Raw genomic sequence first — 16,705 nt, forward strand, 5'->3', positions numbered from 1 at the left:
TACATGCCACGTAGCAACAAAGCCTGTGCGCCACAACTACTGAGCCTGCGTTCTAGAGCCCGTGAGCCACAACTACTGAGCCCGCATGCCACAACTACTGAAGTCCGTGCACCTAGAGCCTGTGCTCCACAACAAGAGAAGCCACTGCAATGAGAAGCCCGCGCACCACAATGAGGAGTAACCCCAGCTCGCTGCAACTAGCGAAAGCCTGCACGCAGCAACGAAGACCCAACGCAGCCAAAAATAAAATAAATTTTTTTAAAAAGAAAGAAAGCATGAATATATGGATTCTAAAATAGATTTCCTCTTGGATAATATTTTTGAGTCACAATTCAATTTTCAGATAAGCACTACAACATGAAAAAATGAATAAGCATGAGATTTCTCAATTTTTTAAAAAAATATAAGTTTCTTTAAGATCTCATTTAAAAAGTTAGTATGTTTCAGTTCTATTGCTTTGTAATAACCACTCCAAAACTTAGTGGCTTAAGCCAACGGTGATTTATTTTTCACCATTCTGTGGGTCAGTCCTTCAGGTGTACAGTTCTGGTGTCAACTGGGGTCACTCATGTGACTGCATTCAGCTCATTTGGAGCAGGAATATCCAAAATGACCTTACTCTCACATCTGGGGCCTTGGTGCTGGCTGTTCGCCTTGGTACTTGGCTGTTCACTGGGCCGCCTCAGTTCTCTGTATGAACTCTCTCCACGTGGTCTCCAATCATCCACTAGTCTGGCTGAGCTCTCCATGACCAACTTCCAAGAGAGCAGAGGAAGCTGCCAGGCCTTTTAAGGACTAGGCTCAAAACAGGTGTAATAACCCTTCTCCATTCTGTTGGCCAAAGCAAGTCATGAGGTCAGCCCGGATTTAAGAGAAGGGGAAATAGACTGCAATTCTTGATTAGACTGCATTTCTTGATAAGAAGAGTGGGATTCCATAGAAGAATTGTTGGTAGCCACCTTTGGAGGCTGTCTAATACAGGGCCATCTCGAATTGGTGAATTAAGGTAATAGAGGTTAGTAAAAAGGGCTGTTGCCTTAATGGTATGCCTATATGCTTTGTATTTGTCTATGAATCTTGTATATGAGGAAGGTCAGACAAAGACCATACTTAGTCTTTCAGTTCCTAGACCAACAACTATTCTCTCACCAGTACCAAGGGAGCCTACAGAGGCCCACTTATCTTAACTGATTCCAATTGTGGGATTTTATTGTCACTGCTGCTTAAATTACTTTTAATAAAGGATCCATATATACATAATTTAATTCTGTTCTGATTATAGTGTCATTGTATAATTATAAACCTTCATTTAAATACTAGCTGAAGTGATCTGGTCTTTCCCTGAGATGAGTTATCGTTATGAAGTAACAGAGAATCTTAAGTACTTCCGAGTATTTTTGACTTTTTTAAAACAAGTTGAAAATCAGTACAGTGTAGTGCTTACAAGCGTGGACACAGGATTCTAGTCTAGTTGTGTGTCCTTGGAGAAATTAATTTCTCTGCATCACAGTTTTTTTCATATATAAAATCAGAATATAATAACAATACCTACCTTGTAAAGATGTTGATAGAGTTAAATGAGTTAATACTTCCAAAGTGCTTTGATCAGTGCCCAGTGTCCAGTAATTACTCAATAAATGTCAGTTGCTGTTGTTATATGACTGTGTGTAATGGATTTTTTTTTTTTTTTTTTTTTTGCGGTACGCGGGCCTCTCACCGCTGCGGCCTCTCCCGCTGCGGAACACAGGCTCCGGACGCGCAGGCCCAGCGGCCATGGCTCATGGGCCCAGCCGCTCCGCGGCACGTGGGATCCTCCCAGACCGGGGCACGAACCCTCATCCCCTGCATCGGCAGGCGGACTCTCAACCACTGCGCCACCAGGGAAGCCCCTGTGTAATGGATTTTTTAGTGATAGTATTCTGGCACTTTGCAGCAAAGAAAATACAAATGACTCTAACATTTAGAATGGTATCTACTACCTTTGTCATGAATTCTAATGCTAAAACTATTCTTCTGATTATGAATAGCTAAGCTCTGTTAAAGGTATCACTTAATGAATGCTCATTTTGTTGGCTATTGCTAAGCGAACTAGCATCAGTATAAAACTGGCTTAAAAGGTATCTGTTTGCTGATGTCATGAATTTTGATTAAATTGTTCTAGGTCACAGCTTCCCAGCTCTCAGCGTCTAATAACAAATGTTCAATCCTGATGCTAGCAGACAGTGAGAATGAGAAGAGTAAATGGGTGGGAGTGCTGAGTGAATTGCACAAGATTTTGAAGAAAAACAAATTCAGAGACCGCTCAGTGTATGTTCCCAAGGAGGCTTATGACAGCACTCTTCCCCTCATTAAAACGACCCAGGCAGCTGCAATCATAGGTATGAATTCATAACATTTATCTTGTTATAATTGTTTACTAATATACCTTGTCAGCAGGGACTGGTTTTCATCTAGGAATCCCGGTGTCTAACATGGTGTGTGTTATATCACAGATGCTCAGTAAATGTTTATTGAATGAATGAGACCATATTAGAACTTTATTTTTCAGTAAACAAGAATAAATTTACTTTTCAAATGTGTTTTCTTCTGAAAAAGCAACAATGCTAAAGATTAACCTATTAATGTATCGATTTTCCGCTTGTGTGACTTAGAAAAAGTTGTTTAAAGCATAAGCTGTTTCATAAAGCATAAGTTTCCTATGTAAAATGTAGGTACTAATTACCTTGCAAAGGTTACTGTGAAGTTTAAATAAGATGGAATGTGTAACACAGAGTGCTCCATATATAATATGCCCTCAAAAATGGCAGCTTTTCTGTCTGGAGGGTTAAATTTTCACTATATTCTTACGTATACTGCCCACTCTTTTGTTACTTTCTAGTAAATAATGAAAAGTTTGGTGAGTAGGGTTCAAATGCCTTTCACAATTTTTCCCTCCCCAAACACGAAATGGAACTGGACACAGGGTGCTAACAAACTAGGGTTTTTTTTCTTTCACCTTTTATTGAATAAACATTTATATCTTTTTATAAGCATTGATATAAGTTACTTTCTAATGATTGTTCTATTAAAAAAAGACACGAGATAATATTTACCACAGTAATCTGAAAGGAAATTTAATAGTGCAAATTGTTATTGCTATTTTTTAATTGTTTATTTTATTTATTTGGTCTTTTGTACCGAATTTCTTTTGTTATCTGTTTTATTCTATGAATTTACATAGTTTCTACCTAATAAAAATACTTCATATTTATGTCTTATATAGATCATGAAAGAATAGCTTTGGGGAATGAAGAAGGGTTATTTGTTGTGCATGTCACCAAAGATGGTAAGAGAAAATTATTTTGGAGAAAATATTATTGATAGAGTGTTCTAACCTACAGACTCTGAATTCTAAAAAGAGCAGGATTTGCTCTTATTTATTCTGTAATTGAAATTTTCCAGGCCTAATTGGATACGTTTATAAGTCAAAAGATAATTTTTTAATTTTTATAATCCATCTGAGTTCTGAAACTTCCATGTGTATTGTCTTTCTTGTGTCATTTTATTTACAGTTCTGCTGTATGAACTCAGATTGCATTTATAAAGATGGTACATGAAAGAAAAATGCAACTTGATTTTTTTCATAGTTCTAACAGTACTAGAAGCGGTAACAGTCATTAAAATGTGTTTGTTGTTGGGGTCTTTTATCCCACAGTTTAACACAACAGATTTCTTTTTAGGGAGAAATTAAATACTGGGTGAAATAAAAAGGAACCCATTTAACTTAGCATTCTTGAATACAGGGTTCTAAGTTCTGTCTTTATATCAAGTTAGATCATGGGAAAACAATGCATTTAAACTTAATTAATTTGTTACCCAAAGAAATACCTTTAGTGAAACATGAGTTACTCAGTTTTTAAAAATAGTAACCCCATGGTAAACTTCCCTAGGATTTGGTGAGAGTAAAGAGGTTTTTCTTAAAGATCTGGCATGCTTTATCACATAGGAACTCTTGGCCATGGCTGCCAGAAATCTCAGTGCTAAATTTAATACCTTACTATAGATAGGTTAAATTATCTTACAATGGGTGTAATTATCTTCATCTTTCTCCATATGATTTCTGATCTCTCATTTTTTCTGGGTGTGTATCTCTGTCTTTATTATAAGTTGACATATTCTTTTGAGTATAATTGGGATATAATTAATAGGTAAACAAAACATTTTGCAGTTGATTTATTATTGTTTCTTTGCATAGAAATTATTAGAGTTGGTGACAATAAGAAGATTCATCAGATTGAACTCATTCCAAATGATCAACTTGTTGCTGTGATCTCAGGACGAAATCGTCATGTACGACTTTTTCCTATGTCAGCTTTGGATGGGCGAGAGACTGATTTTTATAAATTGGCAGAAACTAAAGGGTGTCAAACCATAACTTCTGGAAAAGTACGTCATGGAGCTCTTACATGCCTGTGTGTGGCTATGAAAAGGCAGGTCCTCTGTTATGAACTATTTCAGAGCAAGACCCGTCACAGAAAATTTAAGGAAATTCAAGTCCCATATAATGTCCAGTGGATGGCAATCTTCAGTGAACAACTCTGTGTGGGATTCCAGTCTGGATTTCTAAGATACCCCCTGAATGGAGAAGGAAGTCCATACAGTATGCTCCATTCAAATGACCATACACTCTCATTTATTGCACATCAACCAATGGATGCCATCTGTGCAGTTGAAATCTCCAGTAAAGAATATCTGCTGTGTTTTAACAGCATTGGGATATATACTGACTGTCAGGGCCGAAGATCTAGACAACAGGAATTGATGTGGCCAGCAAATCCTTCCTCTTGTTGTAAGATTCTCTTACTTTTCGCTGTCTTATCTTGCTGTTTCTTTCTTTTTCCTTCTACTTCATCTCCTTTATGTATTCGTTGTTAATAGCAGGTTGTTTTTTAAGTCATCTTTGAGGTTTTTCCTAAGATCAAGTATGTTTTATGTAAAGTAACTAACCATATGTAGTTAAGACCTAGGCCAACAGGGTCAGCATTAACAGGAACATAATTAAAGCTAATCTTCCTATGCAGTATTTTACTTAGATAGATTTTTTAACACATATTATTGTATTTTGAAATAACCCTAAGGAGTTATCTTCATGGTCCCCCCAAATATAGTACTTGTGAGCACTAATAGCTCATAGGACTTATTCTAGAGAAGGGGTTACCTAGTGAATTATTTAATCAGTTATGTGAAGGTATAATGTAGCATTTGAAAAGTTATTCACTTTTACATTTTTATCTAGGTAGGTAGATACTTTCAACAAACATTAAGATATTAATAAATTATTGAATACTTATTATGTGTCATTTTACTGTAAGAGATATAACATTGAGCAAAATAGACAGTCTTACCCTCACAGAGCATGAATGCAGTAGAATGGATTCCTGACAAAACAAGTTGCAGTAGATTGTAAGTGCTCTGATCGCAGAAGTACAGAGTTCCGTAGAGGCATGTAGAAGGAATATCTAATCCAGCACATTTTGTTTTTAGTGGAAGATACTTTGAGCATGTTTAAATGCCGAAGGGAAAGAGCCACTAGGGAGCCAGGGAAAGGTTGATGACTATATGGTAAATACAGGAAATAGAGTAAGATCCCCAAGAGGCCAAAAAGGATGGAAGTTAGAATATAGGGGAAAGGATTTAGAACAGGAGGAGTAAAACCTCTTCCACTGCAACAAGATAGGAGGAATGGTGGGTATGAGTATAGTCAAGTTTAAAAGTTCAATATAAGAAAGTTTAGGAGAACCATATATACTTATTACAGAAAAATTAGAAAATCTAGATCAAAAGAAAAATAATTCTGCCTACCCAGACTTAACTATTCTTGATGTTTTGTTTCTTCTGAAATTTATACTCTTATCTGTGGCATCATATTTAGAATGAATCCTAGTCAGAAAATAATTCAAAGTATTATGTGAATTGTACAGTGTTAATTGGAATTAGAATAAGAATTAGAATATCTGGCTTTTATGAGTAGCTCTGCCAAAACTTTAATTCATGACCTTAGCTTAGGTAAATCATTTAATCTTTCTTTGCTTGTGTCACCATTTATTGATGTTCATTCTTTCAGTAAGTATATATTGAGCATCTCCTGTGCCAGATGCTTTATCATACTTTCATAAATGTGACCATAACTCTTACCTGAAGATTTCTCTACTTCGTAAGTCGTTTCACTGTCAAGAGCTTAACTACTTTAGGAATCAGTTATTTAAAATGTAATGAAATTCCCTTATAGAACTAGTATGGGGCAAGGGAATAATAAACCCTTGGTGTTAACAGACTCCTTCTGTATTATAATGGCCTTAAAACCTCTTCATTTATGATTTACGGGGTTTTTTTTAACTTCAAAAATGTATTGATGTGGCTACTATATGTTAACAATAGGATTTTGGTGGGATTCCACTCTACAGTTTTTAGCATCGATCTTTCAAAATGTTTTGGGTTTAGCAGTTAAAAGTAACCAGCCAGCTGTTCTCTCCTTCCCATCTCCCAGGTTACAATGCACCGTATCTCTCAGTGTATAGTGAAAATGCAGTTGATATCTTTGATGTGAACTCCATGGAATGGATTCAGACTCTCCCACTCAAAAAGGTAATTTAACATTAAAAAATGGGCTAAGTGAACAAATGATTATAAGTGAAACACTAATATGACTATTTAGCTATTTTTCACTAGTTTAGCATTTTCTGTCACATGTAATAACATAATTGGTAATCTGGGACTTAGCTAAGAGTAGAAAAAAAAGAAAAATCAAGCTGGTTAATTTTACAGGTAACTCAGCACCATATTATTTTTATTACATTTTGTTTCACTATATAACGTATGATTATTATAATAATGAACAACTAGAATATATTCTACAACTTAAAATGTCAGTGTTATCTTCCACTTTAGTTTAAGGAGCTCTGAAGGAATATATTATTTGTAATTTTACTGTTTTTCACATAATGGTATGCAATTTTAATCCTGTGAGGGCAAATTTCATGGGCTAGAAAAGTGATTAAAATTAGAACCAATGCTCTGTATAAGCATCTCATGATTAAAAAATAAGGGTTTCACACATTCCTAATAAAATATAATATTTTCCTTTAACATTTCCCTATGATAACATAAAGAGAATTTTTACCAGTATAGAATGGCTGTTTTGCAACAATGAAGAATAATAGTTTCATGTAAGTATATGCAGCGTGTGTCATTAGTTGCAGGGCAGGGTTTAGAGGAATGGGTAAAAGAAAGTAACCAAGATCTTATTTCAAAATCTGCCCCAATTTTAAACCATAACAGCAGTGGGAAAAGCTCTTGTAAATGCTGCCACGTTTTATAAAACACCTAAATATGGTCCTCACGTTTATAAATTCGGGCTGGTTACAATTAGTTTTCCTTTTTATGTTTATCATGTGAATTTTGAAGTATATATAAAAGAATATATGATCTTTATGAAGCATAATAATAAACTGATCACTTGTGAACTCACCTCGTAACTTAAGAGCCAGAACATTACCAATTTCACTGAATCTACTTGTGTATTTTTCCCTTATCCTGATTATTGTGTTTATCATTCCCTTGCTTTTCTTAAAATACAGAATTTTTTGTATATTTAAATATTTCTAAACAATATATTGTTCAGTTTTGCTTGTGTTTGAGACAATAAAATGTTATGTCGTATATCATCTTCTGCCTTGCTATCTTAATGTATTTACTGTTTCTAAGATTCATCCATGTTACATGTACTATATATATATGTACACACACATATATGTATTTCATTGCTTTTCACTACTGTAAAATATTCGGTTGGGTGAACAGATCACAATTTATTTGTCTGATTAGCAGACGTGAATTATTTCCCAGCTTTCTGCTATTATGAACGTTGCTGTAGAAGTCATATATGTCTTCAGGTGTGTATGTGCAGGAGTTCCTTTTAAGTCATATGCCTAGGAACGAAATTGATGTGACATGGAGAATGCACGTGTTCATCTTTACAAGATAGTGTCAAATTATTTTCCAAAGTAATTGTACCAGTTGACACTCCCATCATCAGTATATAAGGGTTCTTAATGACCCATACCATTGTCAGAATTCATAGTTTTATAACCATTTATTTATGGTTATAAAGTGATATCTGATTGACGTGTTCAATTGCATGTCCCCAATTAACAGTGTTGCTGATAGTCTTTCGTATGTTTATTCATCGTTCATATTTCCTCTTCTGTGAAATACCTGGTCATGTTTTTTGCTCATTTTCCTGTTTGGTCATCTTTTGATTTATTGAAATTATTCATATATGGTAGACACTGGCTTAGTGATGGGTGTGGTGAATCTTTTCCCTGTTTGTGACCTGTTAATTTTTATAGTGTATTTTGTGAACATTTGTTGTTATTGCTTGAAAATTCATTGTTATAAATTTTAATGTAATATCATTCTTATCCTTTTTACATTTATCTTTTTTTTTCTTAAGAAGCTCTTTCCTACCTCAAGGTCATAAAGATAGGATCTTTATTTTCTTTCAAAAGTTTGAAAGTTTTGCCTACTGTGTTTATGTCTCTGTTCCATTTAGAATTGACTTTTTGTGTATGGTGTGAAGTAGAGATTCGGTTTCATTTGTTCCATATAGATACCCAGTTGCTCCATCACCATTTATTGACAGTCCCTCCTTTCCCCAGTGATGTACAATTTCATCTCTGTCATGTGTGTACATTTAGTTCAAATAAGATTCATAAAGTAGCTGTATGAATATCTTAGTATCATCGTCTGGTACTAATGGCTTTAAAAAGTCAAATTTAAGGTTTAAATGTATTTCTGCTTTTCTTTTTTTGCCCAGAATATTCTTCCTTTAAAATGTTATCATTATAACTGTGTTAGTTCAAGTTAGATAATTTTATACCTTTCTAGTCAGAATTGTTGATTTCCTTCCTAAAGAGGAAGGATAAATTAAAGGTCTTAATAGCATGTGCCTTATAAATATCTCAAAAGTTTTATGATTTAATTTTTGAATTTTGTTGAAATACTAATTTTATTTTTTATTATTTTAGGTTCGACCCTTAAACAGTGAAGGATCATTAAATCTTTTAGGTTTGGAGACGATTAGATTAATATATTTCAAAAATAAGATGGCAGGTAAGAAAATACACATTAGTAGGAGAGCTTCATCGAAGTATTCTCGCTAAGCTGACCACTGAAGATAATAAGTGGCAGAGCCACTTAAACTCAGGTGTATCTTACTCCAAAGTCTGTGAAGTTGACCACTATCAACTTCAATACAACTTCAATATATACTATCAATATGTTGAGATAAATTACTAGACAAAAAGTCATTCCGTTCAGGCTCACATAGCTGTATAGGCAAAATATTTGATTCTGACCTACCTTGTTATTTTTCTGTGGAGTACTGAGGTAAATAGGAAAAGTAAAACTGAATATATCTTCTGTACTTTTCATACTGTAGAACCTAGCCAAAATTTGTAGCACTAAAATTATGATAACTCATCCAGAGTTCCGTTTTGGGACTATTGGAATACATCTTCTGCCAATGCATAGGGCTTAGAACTTTTGAAGTGCTAATGACAACATGGGCAACAGAAGCAGGGACAAGAGGGAAGTCACCAGAGGGCCCAGAGTCAGGAGAGGGAATGGGAACCTGGGTGCTACGGACAGGACAAGGGCAGCATACAAAGTAGTGAAGTGAGTCCTGGCCAGGGAGACTGCACACATCTAATTAGGTTGATTGCCAGAGAGTGCCTGTGAACAGTTAAAATCTCACTTTTAACAGATATTATTATAAAGCTATACATTCTTCTCATGTCTTAGCAACAAATTCTCCATAACAGAGGTATTCATAAATTTAGATCTTTTCTGGTGGATCTAGTTAATGAAGATGTAATTATGGTACATTATGTATTTAGAATAATAATTTGACTTAAATGTAAGTAAAAACATTGGCATTAAGAAAACACATTAAAATGTTTATATCAGTTATCTCTGGGTAGTGGGAATATTATATTCCTTATGCTTTTCCTTTTTTCCCCCATATTCTTCCAATAAATTTGTATAGTCTATCAAAAAAAAATACCATCAAAAGTTTGTCATTTTTGTTTTGTTTGTTTTTAAGTACTAAGATACACACAAATTGCTTGGCTTCAGATTTGATGCTCTGGTGTATCCTCTTGGCACTGGAGGCTTCTTGGTATACAGACTGGTGACTGTAGGAAAAGTCCTATGCTAAGAGGATATTGCAGTATGACTTGAGAAAGGATATTCAGGTATTAGACAAGATTAAATCCACCCTCTTCTCACTGTATGTAATGATTGTAGAATGTGTCCATAACCCAATTTGTCTCTATAGGATAAAACCTATTCCAACTCGTCTTTTTTAATGCTCTCATCTTTCTACTCTAGGCTAGGAGTAAAGGTAGAGCTTGGAGAAGGAAGACCTGACAAAATTTAACATAGTTGTCTTATCCTTTGAAAAGGAAAGGAAATCCTATTTCCTGGAGATTCTGTTTCTCTATCTTGTCTGTTTCTCTTTCATCTCTCAGGAGCCCAAAGTGCTCTTGCAGTCCTCTGGCTGTCCAAAATCTCCCGTTGCCATTGCAACTCACCAAGATCTGCTTCACCCTCATAATTCTCAAATTCCAACTCTCAAATTCTTATCTACTTTTTAAATGTTATCCTTTTAACATTTGCTGTTAGGAAAGCAATCTGATAAAGCTATTATTATGATACAAAGAGAATGTTGCTTTTTTTTTTTTTTTTACTAATCATCTTGCTTTGGCTTGCCTTACAGGCTCCTTTGGCTTCTTCCTACTACATTTTTCTCACTTTAGCTTTTTGGGTGTTATAAACTTCTAAAGATTGGCTTTTCTCTTTTTCCTTACCTTATTTAGAGAGTGGAATTCATCATGTTGTATGGATACAGTTGTCTGTTTTAGAGGATGTTCACCATATCCCAGCATGTTTTGGGAGCCCATGGCTAAGAGTTTTGTTTACTTCTAGGTATTAAAATTGAGATAGATGGGCATTAGGTAACTAGGTATACATAATTAAGTATCCCTGAAGATCAGGAGAGTAGAAATAGCAATAAGGTTCTTACTTTTAGTAAAGGAAGCTGGAGGAAACACAATTCCTTTCCTTTACTCCACATCTTGCAAATTGGATCTGCAAAGGACATGTTTTAATATATTAAAAAAAATTTAACTTATCATTTTCATGGATAATTTACCATTTATGCCTGATTACTGTGCAGGTCAACAATAAGAGCTTTTTAACACCCTAAGCCATTGAAACCAATACTGGGAAGGTGGGAGAAGATGGTGTAGAGATATTGGGGGTAGGGTGGCCAAAGTGATAGGACACCAAGGCAACTACATTTTCCTTTTTTTCTTCTAGTAAAATTGTACCATTTTATGTTTATAATCAAATAAAAGTGAAAATATACTCTGTAAGCTATATTTAATTTCAGCATATATTTGTTTACATATATTTCATTGAAAATTATTACTTATTTACTATGATTTATCAACAAAACTTTAAAAAATCAGAATTGCATATACTTGTATAATTGATTGATGTTTGTACCATCTTAGAGATTAATGGATGAAAAGCATTTTAGCACTTGAAAGAACATCATTGTTCTTTGTATTTTTTTTTTTTAACAGAAGGGGATGAACTGGTAGTTCCTGAAACATCAGATAATAGTCGGAAACAAATGGTTAGAAATATTAACAATAAGAGACGTTATTCCTTCAGAGTTCCAGAAGAGGAAAGGATGCAACAAAGGAGGTAAATATTTAATTCATACTCATCTAAAGATGCTTATAGCATCAGAAGGACTATTTGGTAATAATACTGTATTTGATTTGGAAGGAAAATTTGATCTCTGAAAGTCTGTCATCATCATCTATGGTGTTAAAAACTGCAATAATGAATGTATTTCTCAGTGTAATTTTAATTAATACTTCCCAAGTTGTGCATATGTACTAGATTAAAGTACCATATTTTGATTCATTTCTCTATGTATATGGAATAGTTACAGTTTTTAGAATGTGGGCTTTTATAAACATAGAACATACCTGTGCAGATTAACTATTCTCATGACCAAACAGAAATAGGCTTGTAGTATTTCCAGTTACATATAAAAACATTTCTAATATATTAGCAATTATTTAAAAAGATGTCCATAAAATGTTCTGAATTATCTGTAAAATAGAGTAGAGCTTCTTTGATATTTAAACACTAAAATAACCCTCTCTGTTTTCCCACCGAAAATCATAAGATCTTTTTTAAAATTTAAAACAAAATCTTCTAAGTAAATGTTTAACTTAGTATATTCTATTATTTTAATTCTATCCTTATTAACATGATTTCACAGTTTATTTTTATGAAAAAATTTAAGTATACTTAATTTTTCTCTAAAATTGTCTAGATTGGTCATGGAATAAAAGTGTTTAAACAGGTGTTTTTTCTTACAGGGAGATGTTGCGAGATCCAGAAATGAGAAATAAATTAATTTCCAACCCAACTAATTTTAACCACATAGCACACATGGGTCCAGGAGATGGAATACAGATTCTAAAAGACCTGCCCATGGTAAGAGAAATGAAGAGTGAATGTGAATATAAATGGGGTTAAGACTAAGTTGGAGGGGGGAGGGGGTGGATACATATGAATGTGTGTGTGTGTGTGTGTGTGTGCACTTAAATACATGTAAGACTTAAAAAGACGTATTAGTATAATGAGGAAATGTTTATCTCAGTATATCACAATATATGTAAGATGCATAATGACATATAATGACATAGCTGATGAGAAAAACATAAAGTATAGATGTGTAGCAAAAACCAAACATATCAAGTTCTTATTAGTTGAATACCCTATATACTTCTCCCATACCTGGATTTACTATTGTTGGAGAAATAAACCACCAGATTTGGAGACATTCTATACCAAGATTCAGAACTTTGTTACCAAATTACTAAAATTTCACTAAGTTTTAGCAATTCAACATAGATATTTGCCCCCCAAAGAACCACATTAGCTTGATCATTAATTGTCACACCTCTCATCTGATTATGAAATTAAATCTTTTTCCTCTGCCCATTACAGACGTGTTGCCTAGTCAGTCTTATATTTAAAAAAAAGTACAACATAGGAAAACTGTTGTGTGTTTTTTTTTTAACAACATGAAGATTAGATTCTTGGACCTAATATATTGAGATTAAGAACATCAGTGGAATTAGCTAATTATCCAAGCTCTGTAACATTTCAGTATCATGGTACTCTCAACAAACTATTGAAACGTTAACATGACTCTTTTGATAGGTGGTGATAGCATCTAGATTTTGCATAATTTAAATGCTATGACAGTTTGGGAGGTGATGTGTAAATCTCGACCCAAAGCTCTTTCTAAGGAAGTCTGTGTTAATTACCCACATTACTTAACTCTACTGTGATAGAAGATATAGACATGTATCACTGACAGAAAAAATAATAAGTAATACAGTTTGTACAGTCAAGTTTTTTTAATAAAAAAGTTAAGCTCTTAAAGGTAGTTTTTGCATTTCTTTCATAGGAGGAACCAAAAAAATCTGCACTAATTTGAGCCTGAGTTCCACATTATAAATATCTCAATTAACCAGTTGCCCTGTTTATGAATGGATGTGATGTTCTTACTGTCATTGTTTTTTCATCATCATCAAGACATTATTATACAATTATAGTACCATTACTTCCTTTCAAATCATTCACAATAGTCAGTTAACCTTTTGAAATGGGGATTTTTATTAGCCGTGCTAGGTAGATAGAAATAAAGTATGCAAAAAGATTACAGCCAATCTTGATATAGTAATTAAAACGAAGAAAGAAATTTAAGGCTGAGCATAAATATTAAGCTGAAAATATTGAGAATAAATAAAGGCTGAGTTTACATAGTTAACTGTTATACTTATCTATCATATCTAAAAGCTATACTACTTTTACAGCTTTTGCCTGGGAATGAGAGTTCAGATTTTTCTCCATTCTTTTCCCATTCTGAACATTTACTTAAGTCCTCAGTCTGGTTTTCCTTTATTCTCAGAAGTAAACGGAGCAGAACCACGCGGTCCAAAAGTTTCTGTCATTTTTCCTTACAGAAGCTACAGGTTTAGGTACAAAGTACCTTAGGAGAGAGAATTTTTTAATTGTGATAAACAGTTGAAATGTGAATATATGTATAGCTTATATTTGATAGATCAATGTGAAAATTTTTGAAATTTAGTTAGTAAATAGTTTTTCAACATCTGCTATGTAGGTAGCATTATGGAGGGATAGAGGCATACAAATTTCCAATACATCCATATGTTGCAAAGCAACATATCATCAAATACAAAATTATTTCAGTAGTGAATAAGGTTTTACTGTGTATTATCCTTTTAAAATTAAACTTTCTTTCACACTTGCTTCATTCTGGTATACAAAAAAAGAATAGTATGGTTTTCCTCTCATATATTCCAATAGCATAGCAAGAAGAATTTTGGAAAATTTTTCTATAAATTCTGTTATATCCCACAGTATGTTCCTTAAGGAGAAATAGTTTCAGGATTTAATAAAATGTTCCTCTGCTTGACCAGGTGAAAAATCAGTTTGCTGATGTTCCAGAATTTTTTTCAGACCTTCATTCACAGTAAGACTTGGTCTTTCTACACCCTGAATAAGTACACTGAAGCAAAATGTGAAATTTCAAGCATTGTAAGAACTTTCATATCCCAGCATCCCTCCTTTTTCTCCCTTCACCCTCCCACCACTTAAAGTAAACGAAATCTCTATTTTGTCATTGTTCAGAATAAGGTTCATTCTTAATTACTGGGCAAAACAAGTTCAGATAGCATTTCCCAAAGATTCAACATCAATCTGACCCCACGACACAGGGCCTCCTGTGCTGGCTACTTATTCCCATTAGACCTCTTGATTTTTAGTATTAGTGTCACTGATTTTGTTAACCCATGACTGCCTTGCTGGTTCTTTTTGTAATTAACACAAGTGACTTTTTACCCTAGAGGTGCAATCCAGTTTTTAATATTCCTTTCATTCCTTTCATCTTTTCTTATCACATAAGCACTTTTGAATATCCAGGATAAGAAGTTGGTGTAAATTTTTGAAGCCTGTTCACCTGTACATGTAGTATTGTAGCAAAGATGTTATGTGTCTGAACTCCTGTTCTTTATTTTCACCTGACTTTCTTCCTTTCACTAGCAAAGAGCATAAAAGCTGGGGTTTTTCATAGGCATCCATTTAATCACTTAACAAATATTTTTTGATATACTGTCATGCCAGAACTGTACCTACCTTGGAGTAGACACTGGTAAACAACACAATAATATGCATGTCTGAAAAGCAAATAATATACATGTCTGTACCTGTGTGTGTGTGTGTATGTATATGTGTTTGTGTATACATGTATTAAAAAGCTTGTGATATTTTAATATAGTCTCAGATTTTAGTATGTTCTTTCCACTGTAATTTTCTATCTTTAATGGACTATTTCCAAAAATGAAGATGAATTTAATTCATCTAACGTTAACATGTATAAGAAGCACTTTCAAATACCAAAGCTATGATGTTGTCATTCGTGCAAAGAGCATGTACCCCAGAAATTTTTATGTTTAACTTATTCAAATCAGTATTGCCTTTCTCTGAAATACTTAAAAGCTTAGAGAGTTTATTGAATGTCTTTGGAAGCTTATTCTGTTTCCTTTGTACCAAAATGATGCTGAAAAGGGTTGTTTGCCTCATGAATGTGGAAAAGATAGTAAGGGTAAGGAGTCATTTTTTTCTTTTATCTCCTATATCAGATGTGATATAGGAAATCTTTCATATGTGTCTTAGTGAGCCAAGAGAATATAAGCAATTAATATAAAACAGCATATATGTCTTACAAGTACATACTATAGTAGTTTCCTTGAGTCCTTTTTGTCATTTACCTTTTTTCATAAGTGGGTACTTGTAATAAAGAATAGATTTGTCTCTAGTTGAATGCAAGAGTAATATTTTATCTCTAAAAGATTTATTTTTTTTAGCACATAAAATTTCTCCTAACCTTTTACCCATTCCTAAAATTGTTAACAAATAAAATTTCAAGCTCAGTGACCTTTTAGGCCTTTATGAAGTAATTTTACTTCTTAAAGTTACATTTATATCAATAGTTTTATCTTTTTGAAAAGAACCTTAGAAAGTACTGGTTTCACTCACATCTCTAAATTTAAAACACCTTATATAGAAGCCTTTCTTTTAAGCTTCCCTAATTTACCAGATTTTTTTTTTTTAACGAAGAAAGCTCATCTCAACTCATGAGAATATCAGTCAGCGTATCTCCGGGAAGTCATTCAGCCTGTCTCTAATGAAGAGATGGTAGGATGTTTTCCTGAAACACAGTTGTTCTCAGAAACTGAACTTTGAAAGTTCCCATTAGAGAAGGTGACTGGGTGCTGAGTGACAGTTCCCAAATGTTCCCAAGTTATTTTAACATGAAAAACTAGAGCCCTTGTTTTCAAAAACTTTCTTCTATGTCTTTAGTATTACATTTTTTAAAAAAAACACCTGAACATTGAAGAGAAGGTTGTTCTCTTGTTAAAAATAAACATGTTCTTTGGGTGTCTAAGTGGAGATAAGCTTGGGCTACTTAAAGGTAAACCAATAATTG

General features: G+C 33.7%; 1 protein-coding gene across 11 annotated transcripts in view; it reads left to right on the forward strand.

Moving 5' to 3' along the window:
* The window catches only part of CDC42BPA (CDC42 binding protein kinase alpha), a gene marked incomplete at both ends in the record, with an annotated part of 303,526 nt that overhangs the window by 277,549 nt on the left and 9,272 nt on the right, over nt 1–16,705 (forward strand). For all 11 annotated transcript variants that reach the window (XM_079719570.1, XM_079719575.1, XM_079719576.1 and 8 more), the window contains 7 exons: nt 2,162–2,378; nt 3,263–3,325; nt 4,235–4,828; nt 6,527–6,624; nt 9,066–9,150; nt 11,688–11,811; nt 12,501–12,618. In XM_079719570.1, coding sequence (XP_079575696.1) covers nt 2,162–2,378; nt 3,263–3,325; nt 4,235–4,828; nt 6,527–6,624; nt 9,066–9,150; nt 11,688–11,811; nt 12,501–12,618 — 1,299 coding nt within the window. The remainder of the gene's footprint in view (nt 1–2,161; nt 2,379–3,262; nt 3,326–4,234; nt 4,829–6,526; nt 6,625–9,065; nt 9,151–11,687; nt 11,812–12,500; nt 12,619–16,705) is intronic.

The sequence above is a fragment of the Hyperoodon ampullatus genome (assembly GCF_949752795.1).
Source record: "Hyperoodon ampullatus genome assembly, chromosome: 2".
Lineage (NCBI taxonomy): Eukaryota > Metazoa > Chordata > Mammalia > Artiodactyla > Ziphiidae > Hyperoodon > Hyperoodon ampullatus.